This window comes from Pristiophorus japonicus, chromosome 9 (genome assembly GCF_044704955.1).
Source record: "Pristiophorus japonicus isolate sPriJap1 chromosome 9, sPriJap1.hap1, whole genome shotgun sequence".
NCBI lineage: Eukaryota > Metazoa > Chordata > Chondrichthyes > Pristiophoridae > Pristiophorus > Pristiophorus japonicus.
The window spans coordinates 143,776,401-143,794,634 of record NC_091985.1 but is presented as its reverse complement, the minus strand read 5'-3'; the positions used below and the strand labels follow the sequence as shown (position 1 = coordinate 143,794,634).

Here is an 18,234-nt window from a genome sequence, read left to right as displayed (position 1 = left end):
TAGGGGTAATCCATTTAGGACTGAGATGAGGAGAAACTTCTTCAATCAGAGAGTTGTTAACCTGTGGAATTCTCTACCGCAGAGAGTTGTTGATGGCAGTTCGTTAGATATATTCAAGAGGGAGTTAGATATGACCCTGACTGCTAAAGGGATCAAGGGGTATGGAGAGAAAGCAGGAAAGGGGTACTGAGGTGAATGATGAGCCATGATCTTATTGAATGGTGGTGCAGGCTCAAATGGCCTTCTCCTGCACCTATTTTCTATGTCTCTATGTTTCTATTCATGTGGTGTGTCGCAGCTCGCTTGCTCTGCTGTTGACACGTCCACTGAAGATGCCCCGTCTTCGCACATCCTCTGCATACATACTGCCTGAAGCGGAATTGATGGGGTCGGTGATTGCCCCCGCAACGCCAACACGTTGAGCTCGGATTTTTGCGCGATGGCGAGCTTTGAGCGGCTCACATTCTTGCATACGCAATCAAGTAGGCGCTTGATGGCGAACTTTGAGCGGCTCCCGTTCTCACATACGCAGTTGAGTAGGCCCTCGATGGTGAACTTTGAGCATCTCCCAGTCTTGCAGACGCAGTCGAGTAGGCCCTGCCATGTGTAGCTCTGCTGGCCATCAATATAATTTTGTACACAGTACTTGCCGTCGAGTTCCTGTTTTGTCACGATATCTGCTTCGTGCTTTTCTGCATGGACATGCAAGCCTGGGCGATGGTGATGAACTTCCTGAGGTCCGGCGTCTCCGCAGCCAGCAGCTTACTTAAGATCGTCTCGTGATTGACCTCGATCACAAAAGTCACGCAGCATGTCTTCCAACGCAGGCCCACATTTGCAAGGTCTCAGGTCGGCAACAAATGACGCTATATCCTGGCCTTCTGGACGAATGTGCGTTTAGAAGCGATATCTGGATAGGAGGATTCCTTCCGTGGGTTTAAGGTGTTCCTGAACTACAGCACACAGTTCTTTGTAATCCTTTTCTGTAGGAAGAGTGAGTGAGAGCAGATTCTTGATGAGTGCATAGATCATGGGGCCACAGACGGTGAGAAGAACTGCCCTGTGCTTCTCTGCATCCTTGTCTTTGTTTAGGTTGTTTGCCACGAAATACTGGTCAAGACGATCCGTGAAATCGCCCCAATCCTCTCCCTCATTGAATCTCTCGAGAATTCCAACAGTACTCGATCGTGCTGTCCTCGCCATACTTTTGCGTGGGTTCGTATTTGCCTCATCGCCAGTTGTAGTCTATGAAATGATACAATGAACTCCGTAATGTGAGCCAGTGACGCGGTTTAACCTGATCAGTCTTTAATGGCTTCCAGAAGTGAGGATACAAAGGTGAAGTGTCATGTATGTAGACCATGTATACTAACTGTATAGTCACATAACGTGTGCCACCAGACGATACTGCGGTGTGAGACCTGAGGGTCACCTGCATAGGTGTGCAGGGCCCAGTATAAAAGGCTGCTCACCATACTAGTGCCTCATTCTGGAGTTACAATAAATGGGACTACGGTCACAACAGCTCAAGTACAATACTAGACCTCGTGGAGTCATTCATAAGAGTATTAAAGATATAACATGAAGTTCAGGTTAAATACTACCGTCGGAGGTCCTAGGTTCATAGGTACACTCGTGCTGGCCCAGCACGAGTTTACCTATGAACCTAGGACCTCCGACGGTAGTGCCTCCTGTTGGTGGGAAGACCTTATGTACATACATTACAAATACCACTACCACCAATCTGAGGGAGCTCAGGTCAGTGTTGTGGCACTACACCGGAAGGTCCCTTGTGGCCCGTCCCTGGTGGACCCAGCCACGAAAGCAACACTGAGGTCCTGGAAGCATCCGGCTGAGACTGCTTGCGAGCAACAACTGTCTGAAAGCCACCAGATATGACAGCACTTAGATGCTCCGTCGACTCTTGCAGAGCCGTGGTCATCCTCTCCAAAGCAGCCCCGAAATGCTCATTCCCGCGCACCTGAGCTGCAATGGCAGCTGCCACATCACTCTAAAGATGAATTTCCCATGGGAATAACATCCCAAATAAGATGGCAAACTTTCAAATTTGAAGGGCTAATAAGACGAACACTTTTTTATGGTCAAAAAGCTGAATTTGGATCCAGTGGCCGCCGCAAACTTTGTAGCGCTAATCGGGGACAATCCAGCTTTCTGGCTGCACTGAATTTCGGCCTCATGGCCTCACAAGAGCCAAATCACAAATGGAATTGCTGCACCCAGCCATCTTCAGCTGCTTTATCTTTGACCATCCCGCTGTGACTTCAGGAGTGATGCTGCTGGCGGGTGTTTCCACAGTGTTTAACTCCATTCACAACTCCTCTAATGATGAAACAATCCATGTTATCACTGTTGCTTCCTCATTGGTAGGGCAGCATCCTAGAAAGTGCTACCTAACACCCTTGGGAGTACCATCACTACAAGAACTGAAGTGGTTCAAGGAGAAGGCCCACTGTCATTGTCTCAAGACAACTAGGAATTGCAAAAATTGTGATTGTGCTCGCGTCCACCACATTCTGAGAACAAATAAAAATGTTTAAGTGAAATTTACAATTTATATTAATTAAGGCCTGTTTTTTTTACTTTAACTCATTAGGAATTTTGTTGAAACTGCCCAAACTTAATTCATTTAGGAACTCAAAGCTATCCTATCTGTCTTAGTCTGTGTTGGATTGGAGGGGAAATGTGGCAGTTGTCTTTGATCACCTCATGTGCTATTTCCTTCTTTAATAACAGCCTAAAATATAATCATGACTCAGTAGAATCCAATTTTAATTGAGACGTAATGCATAATACAGGGTAGTTAATTTACCTCCTTGGAAGTATAGTGGCTATTGTAGGTAGGATATTTTTAATGCTTTTGAATACAATGATCATATCCTTTCAATTTATGTGATTGAATACATGTGACAGAAAAGTTTGATCAAACTGCCAAATTGCAGCTGTTACAACCTTGAGTAAATAGCCTCATGAAATGCTGTAACTTTCCGTTCCATGTCTGTACACTCTTCTTTTACAGAACAACGATGACAACTATATATGCTGCAGGTGGAGGAAGCAGAGTAATAAATGTCAGACGAACAGAATCTCGGGATGCTCATCAGATTATGCAACTGTTCACCCCAAGTACAAACACCATGTTTGGAAGAATTAATGTCCTCAATCTGCTGTATGTAAAGAATGTCTAGTGATAAGCAGTTTCCATGGAAACATGCATGGCTAATATATCTATTTGTTAGTAGTACTGCAACTATGAGAACAAAAAGGCCACCTGTTGGAAGTAATTACAGCTCAAATTGTCTGATCTCAATTTCCTTTTATTCCTGTGCTAAAGTTCCAGGGCTACACAGGAAAGATTGCAAACAAATGGTGTTGGGATTAACAGACATGCACCAACTTCAGAGCTCACTTCGCCCTATATCACGGTGCCCTTTCCTGCACCATTCTCTATCTGGAAGGGGAGGCCAGCAATTTATTATAAAATAAAAACAGAAATTGCTGGAAACACCCAGCAGGTCAAGTAGCAGTAGGAGCAGGAGTGGGCCATTTGGCCTCTCGAGCCTGCTCCGCCATTTAATAAGATCATGGCTGATCTGATCTTGGGCTCAGCTCCACTTCCCTGCCCACTCCCCATAACCCTTCACTCCATTATCGTTCAAAAATATATCTATCTCCAGCTTAAATATATTCAACGACCCAGCCTCCACAGCTCTCTGGGGCAGAGAATTATATAGATTTACGACCCTTTGAGAAAATAAATTCTTCCTCATTTCAGTTCTAAATGGGCGACCCATTATTCTTATACTGTGCCCCCTAGTGCTAGATTCCACATCAATACATTACTCCCAATATCATGTGCTTTAATTTTGCACACTAATCTCTTCTGTGGGACCTTGTCAAAAGCCTTTTGAAAGTCCAAATACACCACATCCACTGGTTCGCCCTTGTACACTCTGCTAGTTACATCCTCAAAAAAATCCAGAAGATTTGTCAAGCATGATTTCCCTTTCATAAATCCATGCTGACTTGGACCGCTCCTGTCACTGCTTTCCAAATGCGCTGCTATTTCATTTTTAATAATTGATTCCAAAATTTTCCCCACCACCGATGTCAGGCTAACCGGTCTATAATTCCCCGTTTTCTCTCTCCCTCCTTTTTTAAAAAGTGGTGTTACATTAGCTACCCTCCAGTCCATAGGAACTGATCCAGTCAATAGAATGTTGGAAAATGATCACCAATGCATCCACTATTTCTAGGGCCACTTCTTTAAGTACTCTGGGATGCAGCCTATCAGGCCCTGGGGATTTATTGGTCTTCAATCCCATCAATTTCCCTAACACAATTTCCTGATAATAAGGATTTCCTTCAGTTCCTCCTTTTCGCTACACCCTTGAACCCCAAGTATTTCCGGAAGGTTATTTGTGCCTTCCATAGTGAAGACAGATCCAAAGTATTTTTTCAATTGGTCTGCCATTTCTTTGTTCCCATTATAAATTCACCTGATTCTGTCTGCAAAGGACCTACGTTGGACTTCACTAACCTTTTTCTCTTCACATATCTATAGAAACTTTTGCAGTCAGTTTTTATGTTCCCTGCAAGCTTCCTCTCATACTTTATTTTACCCCTCCTAATTAGACCGTTTGTTCTCCTCTGCTGAATTCTAAATTTCTCCCAGTCCTCAGGTTTGCTGCTTTTTCTCGCCAATTTATATGCTTCTTCCTTGGATTTAACACTATCCCTAATTTCCCTTGTTAGCCATGGTTGAACTACCTTCCCTGTTTTATTTTTACTCCAGACATGGATGTACAATTGTGGAAGTTCATCCATGTAATCTATAAATGTCTGCCATTACCTATCCACTGTCAACCCTTTAAGTATCATTTGCCAGTTTATCCTAGCCAATTCACATCTCATACCATCGAAGTTACCTTTCCTTCAGTTCAGGACCCTAGTCTCTGAATTAACACTGTCACTCTCCATCTTAATAAAGAATTCTACCATATTATGGTCACTCTTCCCCAGGGGGCTTTGCACAACAAGTTTGCTAATTAGTCCTCTCTCATTACTTAACACCCAGTCTAGGATGGCCAGCTCTCTAGTTGGTTCCTCGACATATTGCCATCCCTAATACACTTCAGGAAATCCTCCTCCACCGCATTGCTACCAACTTGGTTAACCCAATCTATATGTAGATTAAAGTCGCCCATGATAACTGCTGTACCTTTATTGCACACATCGCTAATTTCTTGTTTGATGCCATCCCCAACCTCACTACTACTGTTTGGTGGTCTGTACACAACTCCCACTAGCGTTTTCTGCCCTTTGGTATTCCGCAGCTCTACCCATACAGGAAAGAACAAAAGAGAAGGTCTATGATAGATTGGAGGGCAGGAGTGATTAAATGACAAAAGGGATGATGGTGCTTAGCAAAAGTAGGATGATACAATGAAGAAATGGGGCAATACAGAAACAAAAGATGGGTCTTGAGGAGGTGTAAATGGCAGAACCATTGCCAGCACCTGCTGTCCGACAAAAGGAAAACATTGGTTATGATCTGAAGTTGTTGAACTCAATGTTGAGGCCGGAAAGTTGTAAAGCGCCTAATCAAAAGATGAGGTGCTGTTCCTAGAGCTTGTGTTGAGCTTTATTGTAACAGTGTAGAAGGCTGAGGAGAGAGTGGGAGTAGAATGGAGAGTGAAAATGGTAAGCGACCGGAATCTCATGGTCACGCTTGCGGACTGAATGGAGGTGTTCAGTAAACCGATCACCCAATCTGTGTTTGGGCTCTCCAATGTACAGGAGACTGCATAGTGAGCAGCAAATGCAGTATACTAATTGAAAGAGGTATAAATAAATCGCTGTTTCACCTAGAAGGAGTGTTTGGGACCCTGGATGGTGGGCAGGGAGGAGGTGAAAGGGCAGGTGTTGCATTTCCTGCGCTTGCCTGGGGAAGGGAACCAGTTGTTTGGGGTGATGGAAGAGTGGGCCGGGTTGTTGCAGAAGGAACGTTGCCCTCAGAATGCTGAAAAGGGAAGGGAGAGGAAAGTGAGTTCGGACGTGGCATCCTGCTGGAGATGGCAGAGATGGTGGGGGATGATCCGTTGAATGTGGTGAAAGATGAAGACAAGTGGGACCCTATTGTGGTTTTGGGAGGAAGGGGTGAGGGCAGAATTGCGGAAAATGGGACGGACATGGTTGAGGGCCCTGTCAACCACAATGGAGGGTATCCTTGGTTGAGGAAAAAGGAAGACATATCGGAAGCTCTGGTGTAGAAGCTGGCATTGTCAGAACAGATGAGCCGGAGAAACTGGGAGAATGGAATAGGGTCCTTTGAGGAAGCGAGGTGGGAGGAACTGTAATCAAGGTAGCTATGGGAGTTGGTGGGCTTAGAATGATATTGGTGGACAGCCTATTCCCAGAAATTGAGAATAGTTCGGGGTGAGAACAGGAAGAGGCACCAATACCGCCATCAATCTACTGGAAAAAGAGGTGAGGCTATCCTGGTGGGTGGGGGGTGGGGGGAGGGTGGGGTGGAGTGTAGAGGGACTGGAGGTCCATGGTGAAATTTATTGCTAGGTTCCTGTAAGTGTCGCTCCTAAGCCACTAAACGTGCAAGAGATTATCCCAAGTTGATTCTCTTTGCACTTTTCCTCTCATCATCATCATCATCATCATAGGCAGTCCCTTGGAATTGAGGAAGACTTGCTTCCACTCTTAAAATGAGTCCTTAGGTGGCTGAACAGTCCAATACAGGAACCACAGTCCCTGTCACAGGTGGGACAGATAGTCGTTGAGGGTAAGGGAGGGTGGGACAGGTTTGCCGCACGCTCTTTCTGCTGCCTGCGCTTGATTTCTGCATACTCTCGGCGATGAGAGTCGAAGTGCTCAGCGCCCTCCCAGATGCACTTCCTCCACTTAGGGCGGTCTTTGGCCAGGGATTCCCAGGTGTCAGTGGGGATGTTGCACTTTATCAGGGAGGCTTTGAGGGTGTTCTTGTAACGTTTCCTCTGCCCACCTTTGGTTCGTTTGCCGTGAAGGAGTTCCGAATAGAGCGCTTGCTTTGGGAGTCTCGTGTCTGGCATGCGAACGATGTGGCCTGCCCAGCGGAGCTGATCAAGTGTGGTCAGTGCTTCAATGCTGGGGATGTTGGCCTGGTCGAAGACGCTAATGTCCTCCAAGGGGATTTGTAGGATCTTGCGGCGACATCGTTGGTGGTATTTCTCCAGCGACTTGAGGTATCTACTGTACATGGTCCATTTCTCTGAGCCATACAGGAGGGCGGGTATTACGATAGCTCTGTAGACCATGAGCTTGGTGGTAGATTTGAGGGCCTGTTCTTCGAACACTCTTTTCCTCAGGCGGCCGAAGGCTGCACTGGCGCATTGGAGAGGCAGTGTTGAATCTCGTCGTCAGTGTCTACTCTTGTTGATAAGAGGCTCCCGAGGTATGGGAAATGATCCACGTTGTCCAGGGCCGCGCGTGGATCTTGATGACTGGGGGGCAGTGCTGTGCTGCGAGGACAGGCTGGTGGAGGATCTTTGTCTTACGGATGTTTAGTGTAAGGCCCTTGCTTTCGTACGCCTCAATAAATACGTCGACCATGTCCTGGAGTTCAGCCTCTGTATGTGCGCAGACGCTGACGTCATCCTTGTACTGTAGCTCAATGACAGAGGTTGGGGTGGTCTTGGACCTGGCCTGGAGACGGTGAAGGTTAAACAGGTTCCCACTCGTTCTGTAGTTTAGTTCCAGTGGAGCATGGCAGTGAGGAAGATTGAGAAGATTGTTGGGCTCTCTTTGACCCCAGTCCGGATGTGGATTGGGTTGGTAAGGATCACGGCCTGTATGTCGTCGTGGAGCAGGTGGAGGATGTTGACGAACGATGGAGGCATCTGAAATGGAGGAGGCACTCCATAAATGCTCGCAGTTGACAGTGTCAAAAGCCTTTGTAAGGTCGAAGAAAGCCACATAGAAAGGCTGGCGCTGTTCACTGCATTTTTCCTGCAGCTGTTGCGCTGGAAAAACCATGTCCGTTGTGCCCCGTAGGGGACGAAATCCGCACTGTGACTCCGGGAGGATCTCCTCGGTTACAGGGAGAAGACGGTTGAGGAGGACTCTAGCGACGACTTTCCCAGTGGCTGATAGCAGGGAGATTCCTCTGTAGTTGCCGCAGTCGGACTTGTCTCTTTTTTTAAAGATGGTCACTGTCATGTATGTACTTGTGGGCTCACTAGCCACTAGATGGCGTCACTGTTGGAAGCCATTGGGCTGCATGCACTGGTGTGCAGCCCAAGTATAAAAGGCCAGCCATTTTGTATATTAGTCACTTTGGATCTTAATAAAGCAGAGCCAAGGTTATACCTCTTAGACTGAGTACTGTTTAACTCCAACAATTATTGCATTCACATTGTTGGCAATGAGGCAACAAGAACCTTTGCATGCAAAAATGAGCACAATTCGATTGTTGGAGTGATTTGTGGAAGGAGAAGATCGGGCAGACTTTGTAAGCTGTTTGAGCCAGACCTGAGACATCTAGCGGGACTGTGTAAGCTCGGGGCTGTGTTGGCAAACATGCTGCGGGACTTCTTTATAATCGGCAGCAACCACGAGGTGATCCTGCATAAACTACAGGCGGTAGAGACGTTGGACTTGAACAGGGCCATCTCGATCACTAAGTCATGCATGGCGACGGATAGAAGTCTAAAGCAGATATCAGTGAAAAATCAAAACTCGGCAAGTACTGTAAATATGATTGATTCGGCATTTGGCAGAGCGGCACATGGCAGGGCCTACACGACTGCGTACGCGAAACCTGTGGCTGCCCAAAGTCCGCCAGCAGGAATGCATCCGATTTCTCCGTGTTGACATTGTGGGGGAAATCACCGGCACCAGCAGTGCCGATTTAAGTAATATCGTTGCAAAGGTTGTCTGAGAGTGGGGCATCTCCAGTGCAAGTGTCCGCAGATGAGCAAGCGTGCTGCGACACACCATGTGGAGGATGATGGTCAGACTAGCGCGGATCCAGATATGCAATCCAGATACCAGAGCAGGAAGTGTATGGACTGTACTCATTCCTAACCAAGAGCAAACTGATAATGATCAACGTGAAATTTAATGGGGTGCCAGTATCGATGGAACTGGACACTGGGGCGAGTCAATCGATAATGAGCCAGGGGGCATTCGACAAGTTGTGGGATATTAAGGCTGTGAGGCTCAGGCTGAGTCCAGTCAATGCCAAGTTGCGCATGTACACCAAGGAACTCATAACGGTGATTAGCAGTGCCACAATTAAAGTGGCGTATGACGGTGCAATTCACGAGTTACCGCTATGGATTGTCCCATGCAATGGCCCAATGCTGTTCGGCAGGAACTGGCTTGAAAAAATCAGATGCGACTGGAACTACATCAAGGCGTTCTCATCGGAGGAAGATACATGTGCCCAAGTACTGAGCAAGTTCCCTTCGCTGTTCGAACCAGGCATCGGCAACTTCATGACAGCCAAGGTACAGATCCACGTGGACTCGGATGCAAGACCGTCCATCATAAAACTCGGGCAGTTCCGTATATGATGAGGAAGAAAGTCGAAATCGAACTGGACAGACTCCAGGGTGAAGGGATCATATCACAGGTTGAATTTAATGAATGGGCCAGCCCCATTGTTCCTGTGCTGAAAAGTGATGGCATAGGCAGAATCTGTGGAGACTACAAGGCTACGATCAACAGGGTTTCGAAGCAGGATCAGTACCAGTTACCGAAGGCTGATGACTTGTTTACAACGCTAGCCGGGGGAAGTCATTCACCAAACTGGACTTGATGTCAGCCTATATGACACAGGAGCTAGTCGAGATGTCGAAGAGACTTGTGTGCATTAACACGCGTAAAGGACTGTTTATTTATCACAGGTGCCCTTTTGGAATTCTCTCGGCTGCAGCAATATTTCAGAGGAACATGTAGAGTCTGCTGAAGTCCGTTACCAGAACCGTCGTGTTCGAAGATGACATCCTGATCACAGGTCGTGACTCCGAGGAACATCTGAACCAGCTGGAAGAAGTTCTACATTGTCTGGACAAAGTGGGACTCAGACTGAAATGCTCGAAGTGCGTCTTCATGGCACCAGAGGTCGAATTCGTGGGGAGGAAAATTACTGCTGATGGCATCAGGCCCACGGAAGCGAAAAACAAGGCCATCAAGAATGCACCCAAGTCGCAGAATGTGACGGAGCTGCGTTCGTTCCTGGGTCTACTCAACTACTTTGGTAACTTCCTACCTAAATTGAACACCTTATTAGAACCACTGCACACGCTGCTAAGAAAAGGCGACAACTGGGTGTGGGCTGCGTCTCAGGACAGAGCTTTTGAGAAAACCACTAATCTGCTTTGCTCTAACAAGCTCCTGGTACATTATGACCCATGTAAACATTTAGTATTCGCCTGTGATGCTTCATCATATGGAATTGGTTGCGTACTCCAACAAACTAATGGATCGGGTAAACTTCAACCAGTAGCGTATGCTTCAAAAAGTTTGTCTAAAGCGGAAAGAGCCTTCAGCATGGTAGAGAAAGAAGCACTAGCATTTGTGTATGGGGTCAAAAAGATGAATCAGTACCTGTTTGGTCTTCGGTTTGAACTAGAGACAAATCACAAGCCGCTGATTTCACTGTTCTCTGAAAACAAAGGTATCAATACCAACGCTTCATCCCGCATCCAGAGGTGGGTGCTGACATTATCCACTTATGATTATGTCATTTGCCATAGACCTGGCACCGAGAATTGTGCTGATGCTTTGAGCCGTCTGCCGTTGCCCACACAGGAGGTGAAAACGCCACAACCGGCGGACCTATTAGTTATGGATGCTTTTGAGAGTGAAGGAACCCCTGTCACGGCTCAACAAGTTAAGACCTGGACCAGCCAGGACCCGATTTTATCGGTGGTGAAGAGTTGCATCCTCAAAGGTGATTGGTCTGCCATACCCAAGCAAATGTGTGAGGAGACCAAACCTTACATTCATCGCAAAGACGAACTGTTTAATCAGTTGGATTGTATACAGTGAGGCAATCGTGTTGTTATGCCCAAGAAAGGGAGAGAGAAATTTGTACGTGAGCTACATAGCACACATCCCGGCATAGCATTGATGAAAGCCATCGCCAGGTCTCATGTTTGGTGGCCGGGAATTGACTCTGAGCTGGAATCATGTGTGCATCAGTGCAGCCCAGCAAAGCACCAGCGGAATCGCCGCTGAGTCTGTGGTCGTGGCTGTCGAAACCATGGTCCAAGATCCACGTAGACTTTTCAGGTCCCTTCCTGGGGAAGATGTTTTTAATTGTGGTGGATGCATATTCGAATTGGATAGAGTGTATAATCATGTCATCTAGCACATCCACAGCCTCCATTGAGAATCTCAGTGTCATGTTTGCGACACATGGTCTACCTGACATCGTTGTTAGCTACAATGGATCGTGCTTCACCAGTCAGGAGTTTCAAGAGTTCATGAAATTCAGTGGTATTAAACATGAAAGGTCAGCATCGTTCAAACCTGCATCCGATGGGCAAGCAGAATGTGCTGTCCAAATCATAAAGCAGAGTATGAAGCGAGTAACCCAAGGGTCACTGCAGACCCGCCTGTCATGCATATTGCTTAATTACAGGACAAGAGCACACACGCTTACTGGGGTCTCGCCTGCTGAACTAATGATGACGAGAGGTCTTAAGACCAAGCTATCTCTTGTACGCCCTAACTTGAATAACCATGTTGAATATAGAAGACAATGTCAGCAAGGGTATCAAGATCGCGCAACTGTGTCACGCGATATTTCTGTAAATGATCCTGCATATGTTCTGAATCATGGTCAGGGTCCCAAGTGAATTGCTGGTGCTGTCACGGCCAAGGAGGGCATCAGAGTATTTATTGTCAAGCTCAAAAATGGGCAAACATGCAGGAAACATATGGATCAGCCAAAGCTGCGGCACACAGACGAACCGGAACAGTCGGAGGAAGATACAATCGACGACCAACCAACCTACCCCCAGTCATCAGAGGACTCAGTGGTCATCAGTGAATCGGGACTTTCAATCACTGACATGTTCAATAAAAATGGACTTTCAATCCCTGACATGGCCATTGCCACTCCCACCAGGTCAGCCACCCAGCCACCAGTCACAACAGACTCCTAACACTCACCCAAGGCTGGAGTTGAACTGAGACGGTCAACCCGGGAGTGTAAAACACCAGACCGTCTCAATTTGTAAAAAACTGTTAATATCTCAGAGGGGGCTATTGTCATGTATGTACTTTTGGGATCACTAGCCACTAGATGGTGTCACTATTGGAGGCCACTGGGCCGCACGCACTGGTGTGCAGCCCAAGTATAAAAGGCCAGCCATTTTGTATATTAGTCACTTTGGGCCTTAATAAAGCAGAGCAAGGTTATACCTCTTCGAGTTAAACAGTTATTGCATACACAACAGTCATGATCACTGCATCTCTGAGATCTCCGGGCATGCTCTCTTCCCTCCAGATGAGCGAGATGAGGTCATGTATTCACGCCAACAGTGCCTCTACGCCATACTTCAGTGCCTCAGCAGGGATTCCATCTGCTCCTGTAGCCTTGTTGTTCTTAAGCTGTCTTTTCCTCTACTTCCTTATGGGAAGGCACTTCACCTCTCTTAACATCTTCATGGCCATTTTGAGATTAGGAGTTTGCTGTGTGCCTGGGTCTCCCTACAGATTTGTACCAGTTTATATATTTATTGAATTATAATGTCACTGTGTAAAAGTTATGGATGAGATTTCCACCCTCTTCATATTAAAAAGAGGGTTAAAAAAAAATAATGTAACAATAAACCAAGAAAAATAAAATGTTGGGGCAACTTTGATGTGCAGTTGAACGATAGTTCTAATCAATAGTGATGCTATTATTCTATTGAAATTAAGAACAGTACAACTGTTAAACTATCTGTCATTATAAACATGTCTTAATGCATGTTGACATTCCTATACAAACATTTAGATTTGCTGTAACTTTTAGTACCTCAAGGTGCCAACAATGGGCTTTGTAAATATTCTAGAACATAAAGTTTAAAAAACTTCCTCATATACAAAGAATAATTAAGTTGGCACAAAATGAATACAGAAGGTACAGCAATTTGATTTTTAAACATAATTATGAGGTGATAATGCAATGGATACTCTTTTTATGTGTTCAAACTTGCAGAAAGAGACTGCTTTTTGAAAGAAAAGGCTGGGACAAATAATTATAGCTTTTTTCCAAATATTTTCTTCCTGCACTACCCAGTACATGTATGGGGAATTAGCTTGCACCCGGCCTGGATTATGTGCTCAGGTCTCTGAAGTGCGATTTGAACACACAACCTTCTGATTCAGAGGGGGAGTGTGACAACTAAGCCAAGGCTGACAGAGTTTTAATATTGGTCTAAATTCTATGGGGGAAAAATTAGTTATGGACCATTTTCAGGTGCATAACTGACGAAGTGCAAGCAGCGCATGCCTGAACCAGGAGGCCCAAGGATCATCCAATATTGGGCCTCGTGATGAGATGCTGCCACCTGTCACGCTTCCAGAGGCAACTCACTGCTTTTCCACGAGCTAATTTGAGCAGTTTGATTCACCGGCAGTGGCCCTCAGGTAAGTCCCAGGAGGAAGGAGAATAGAAGGTGGATATTCACTTGGTTAAGTCACGGGAGGCACGAGGAACGAGAATGGAAATGGGACTATCACAGCCAGAATCAGTCCTCATGAGTGCTGTGGAGTTGAGAGAAGCACTCCTGCTTCTTACGGCTACACATAAAAATATGTGGTCAGACGTATTTTAAGCGCCTTTGGGGTGGAAATAAAAGACCCCATGGCAATATTCGAAGAAGAACAGGGGTGCTCTCTCTGGTGCCCTGGCCACTCTTTATCCCCAACCAACAACACAAAAAGAGATTATCTGGTCATTATCTCATTGCTGTGTGTGGCTTGCTTTGTGCAAATTGTCTTCTGTATTTCCTACATTACAACAGTGACTACACTTCAAAAGTAGTTCATTGGCTGTAAAGTGCTTTGGGACGCCCTGAGGTCATGAAAGGCACTATATAAATGCAAGTTCTTTCTTTAACACTTCCGTTTTATGTCTTGAACTTTTAGTGAAAGGGCAAATCTATCGGTGACTATAGAAAATGAGAAGAATGAAATTATAGCTCATGCTGCCTTCTTAGATTATCCAAATATAGAAGCTGTCGAACAAAACAACTGGGAACCCTGGCTGCATATGTATGGTGGGAGTGCAAAATGCACAGTGAGTTGAAACCAGAATTTACTCAATATTTCCAAATATTAAATATTATATCTCCTGCACTGCCAAAATGTTTTTATTATTACAATAAATATGTTTCCTGTTAATGTTTTCATTACTTTCTTTTCAGCATAATGATCAAATAATTTGAGAGTATTCAATTATTTTAATTTCAGTGTTGTCAGTAGGACTTTAGCAAAGTGTAATGATTGGTATGTAAACCTTTTTACTCATGATTTACTTGAATTGTGTAAAACATCCTAAAAAACAACCATTATAGATTTTCTACTTCCATATCTGGGCAGTGTCTGGAGAGAGCATTTTGAACTGTATAATAGTAGGATGAAGTATGGGTGCTTATAAGTTTGTCATTGGTGACAGTCTAAGAGTATTTTACAATAATAAAGTGTACTAGCTTAAATGTAATTTTTTTAATACCAAATAAATAGTGACAACACTCATGTTCCACAAAATATGTACCTTTATCATCCCAAGGAAATCCCAAAATATTCCATTCAAAAAAAATGAAAAATAAATATTTTAGTATGTCTGACTGAAATAATAGCCAACAAAACAATATGGCCCAGATTTTGCATTGTTAATGACAGCGAAACTGTCAGCATTCATTGTCATAAGAACATAAGAAATAGGAACAGGAGTAGGCCATACGGCGCCTCGAGCCTGCTCCGCCATTCAATAAGATCATGATCTGATCATAGACTCAGCTCCACTTCCCCGCCTGCTCCCCATAACCCCTTATCCCCTTATCGTTTAAGAAACTGTCTATTTCTGTCTTAAATTTATTTAATGTTCCAGTTTCCACAGCTCTCTGAGGCAACGAATTCCACAGATTTACAACCCTCTGAGAGAAGAAATTTCTCCTCATCTCTGTTTTAAATGGGCGGCCCCTTATTATTCTAAAATCGTGCCCTCTAGTTCTAGTCTCCTCAACAGTGGAAACATCCTCTCTGCATCCACCTTGTCAAGTCCCCTCATAATCTTATACGTTTCGATAAGATCACCTCTCATTCTTCTGAATTCCAATGAGTAGAGGCCCAACCTACTCAACCTTTCCTCATAAGTCAACCCCCTCATCCCCAGAATCAACCTAGTGAACCTTCTCTGAACTGCCTCCAAAGCAAGTATATCCTTTCGTAAATATGGAAACCAAAACTGCATGCAGCATTCTAGTTGTGGCCTCACCAATACCTTATATAGCTGTAGCAAGACTTCCCTGCTTTTATACTCCATCCCATTTGCAATAAAGGCCAAGATACCATTGAGTTTCCTGATCACTTGCTGTACCTGCATACTATCCTTTTGTATTTCATGCACAAGTGCCCCCAGGTCCCGCTGCACTGCGGCACTTTGCAATCTTTCCCCATTTAAATAATAACTTGCTCTTTGATTTTTTTATTTCTGCCAAAGTGCATGACCTCACACTTTCCGACATTTTACTCCAAGGAGGTCATGATGCCTCTAAAACCGACCGTAACATCAGGGTTTAGCGCATGCGCAGATAAATGCGGAAATCCTGAAGTTGCGGTCAGTTATTCCCTGCTTCACCACAGTTTGCACTGTGGAACTCCCCATAGCCGGCAGTTAGTGAAATCACTTGAACTGACGAAAACTTCCAATATTCCGCTCTATTATCGCTGTTAAAAACCCCATAAAAAGTTATGCTTGTTCAATGAGCGGTAATTGGGGTTTTAAATTGCATTCTGAGTAATAACTACTGCTGAACAACTGTTCTGACCCTTAAAACAAAATTTATATTTGTGGAATGTCAAATATTTAAAAAAATTAAGATTGTTTATGATAGTTCAGCTTCTACCTTAACCCCATGTGTATGTTCCAATTTTTATTTTGCTCCCTATAAAAAAACGTTAAAAAGTGAAGGACTAATTAGCAATCTTATTGTGCGAGGCCCCTTGGGGAAGAGTGACCATAATATGGTAGAATTTTTTATTAAGATGGAGAGTGACACAGTTAATTCAGAGACAAGGGTCCTGAACTTAAGGAAAGGTAACTTTGAAGGTATGAGACGTGAATTGGCTAGAATAGACTGCCGAATGATACTTAAAGGATTGACGGCGGATAGGCAATGGCAAACATTTAAAGATCACATGGATGAACTTCAACAATTGTACATCCCTGTCAGGAGTAAAAATAAAACGGGGAAGGTGGCTCAACTGTGGCTAACAAAGGAAATTAAGGATAGTGTTAAATCCAAGGAAGAGGCATAGAAATTGGCCAGAAAAAGCAGCAAACCTGAGGACTGCCGAGGAGTACAAAGGGTCTAATTAGGAGGGGGGAAATAGAGTATGAGAGGAAGCTTGCTGGGAACATAAAAACTGACTGCAAAAGCTTCTATAGATCTGTGAAGAGAAAAAGATTAGTGAAGACAAACGTAGGTCCCTTGCAGTCAGATTCAGGTGAATTTATAATGGGGAACAAAGAAATGGCAGACCAGTTGAACAAATACTTTGGTTCTGTCTTCACGAAGGAAGACACAAATAACCTTCCAGAAATAGTAGGGGACCGGGGGTCTAGTGGGAAGGAGGAACTGAAGGAAATCCTTATTAGGCGTGAAATTGTGTTAGGGAAATTGATGGGATTGAAGGCCGATAAATCCCCGAGGCCCGATAGTCTGCATCCCAGAGACTTAAGGAAGTGGCCCTAGAAATAGTGGATGCATTAGTGATCATTTTCCAACAGTCTATTGACTCTGGATCAGTTCCTATGGACTGGAGGGTAGCTAATGTAACCCCACTTTTAAAAAAAGGAGTAGAGAGAAAACGGGTAATTATAAACCAGTTAGTCTGACATCAGTAGTGGGGAAAGTTTTGGAATCAATCATTAAAGATGAAATAGCAGCGCATTTGGAAAGCAGTGACTGGAGCGGTCCAAGTCAGCATGGATTTATGAAAGGGAAATCATGCTTGACAAATCTTCTGGAATTTTTTGAGGATGTAACTAGTAGAGTGGACAAGGGAGAACCAGTGGATGTGGTGTATTTGGACTTTCAAAAGGCTTTTGACAAGGTCCCACACAAGAGATTGGTGTGCAAAATTAAAGCACATGGTATTGGGAGTAATGTACTGACGTGGATAGAGAACTGGTTAACAAACAGGCAGCAGAGAGTCGGGATAAACGGGTCCTTTTCAGAATGGCAGGCAGTGACTAGTGGGGTGCCGCAGGGCTCAGTGCTGGGACCCCAGCTATTTACAATATACATTAATAATTTAGATGAACGAATTGAGTGTAATATCTCCAAGTTTGCAGATGACACTAAACTGGGTGGCGGTATGAGCTGTGAGGAGGATGCTAAGAGGCTGCAGGGTGACTTGGACAGGTTAGGTGAGTGGGCAAATGCATGGCAGATGCAGTATAATGTGGATAAATGTGAGGTTATCCACTTTGGTGGCAAAAACACGAAGGCAGAATATTATCTGAATGGCGGCAGATTAGGAAACGGGGAGGTGCAACGAGACCTGGGTGTCATGGTACATCAGTCATTGAAAGTTGGCATGCAGGTACAGCAGGCTGTGAAGAAGGTTGTTGGCCTTCATAGCTAGGGGATTTGAGTATATGAGCATGGAGGTCTTACTGCAGTTGTACAGGGCCTTGGTGAGGCCTCACCTGGAATACTGTGTTCAGTTTTGGTCTCCTAATCTGAGGAAGGACGTTCTTGCTATTGAAGGAGTGCAGCGAAGATTTACCAGACTGATTCCCGGGATGGCAGAACTGACATATGAGGAGAGACTGGATTGACTGGGCCTGTATTCACTGGAGTTTAGAAGAATGAGAGGGGATCTCATAGAAACATATAAAATTCTGACGGGACTGGACAGGTTAGATGCAGGAAGAATGTTCCTGATGTTGGGGAAGTCCAGAACCAGGGGTCACAGTCTAAGGATAAAGGGTAA

At 44.8% G+C, this 18,234-nt stretch overlaps 1 protein-coding gene across 1 annotated transcript in view; it reads left to right on the top strand.

The window, feature by feature from the left end:
- The window catches only part of cfap61 (cilia and flagella associated protein 61), a 445,137-nt gene that overhangs the window by 36,101 nt on the left and 390,802 nt on the right, over window positions 1–18,234 (top strand). Inside the window, exons 2-3 of the mRNA XM_070889895.1 lie at window positions 3,038–3,187; window positions 14,158–14,308. Coding sequence (XP_070745996.1) covers window positions 3,045–3,187; window positions 14,158–14,308 — 294 coding nt within the window. The 5' untranslated portion in view covers window positions 3,038–3,044. The remainder of the gene's footprint in view (window positions 1–3,037; window positions 3,188–14,157; window positions 14,309–18,234) is intronic.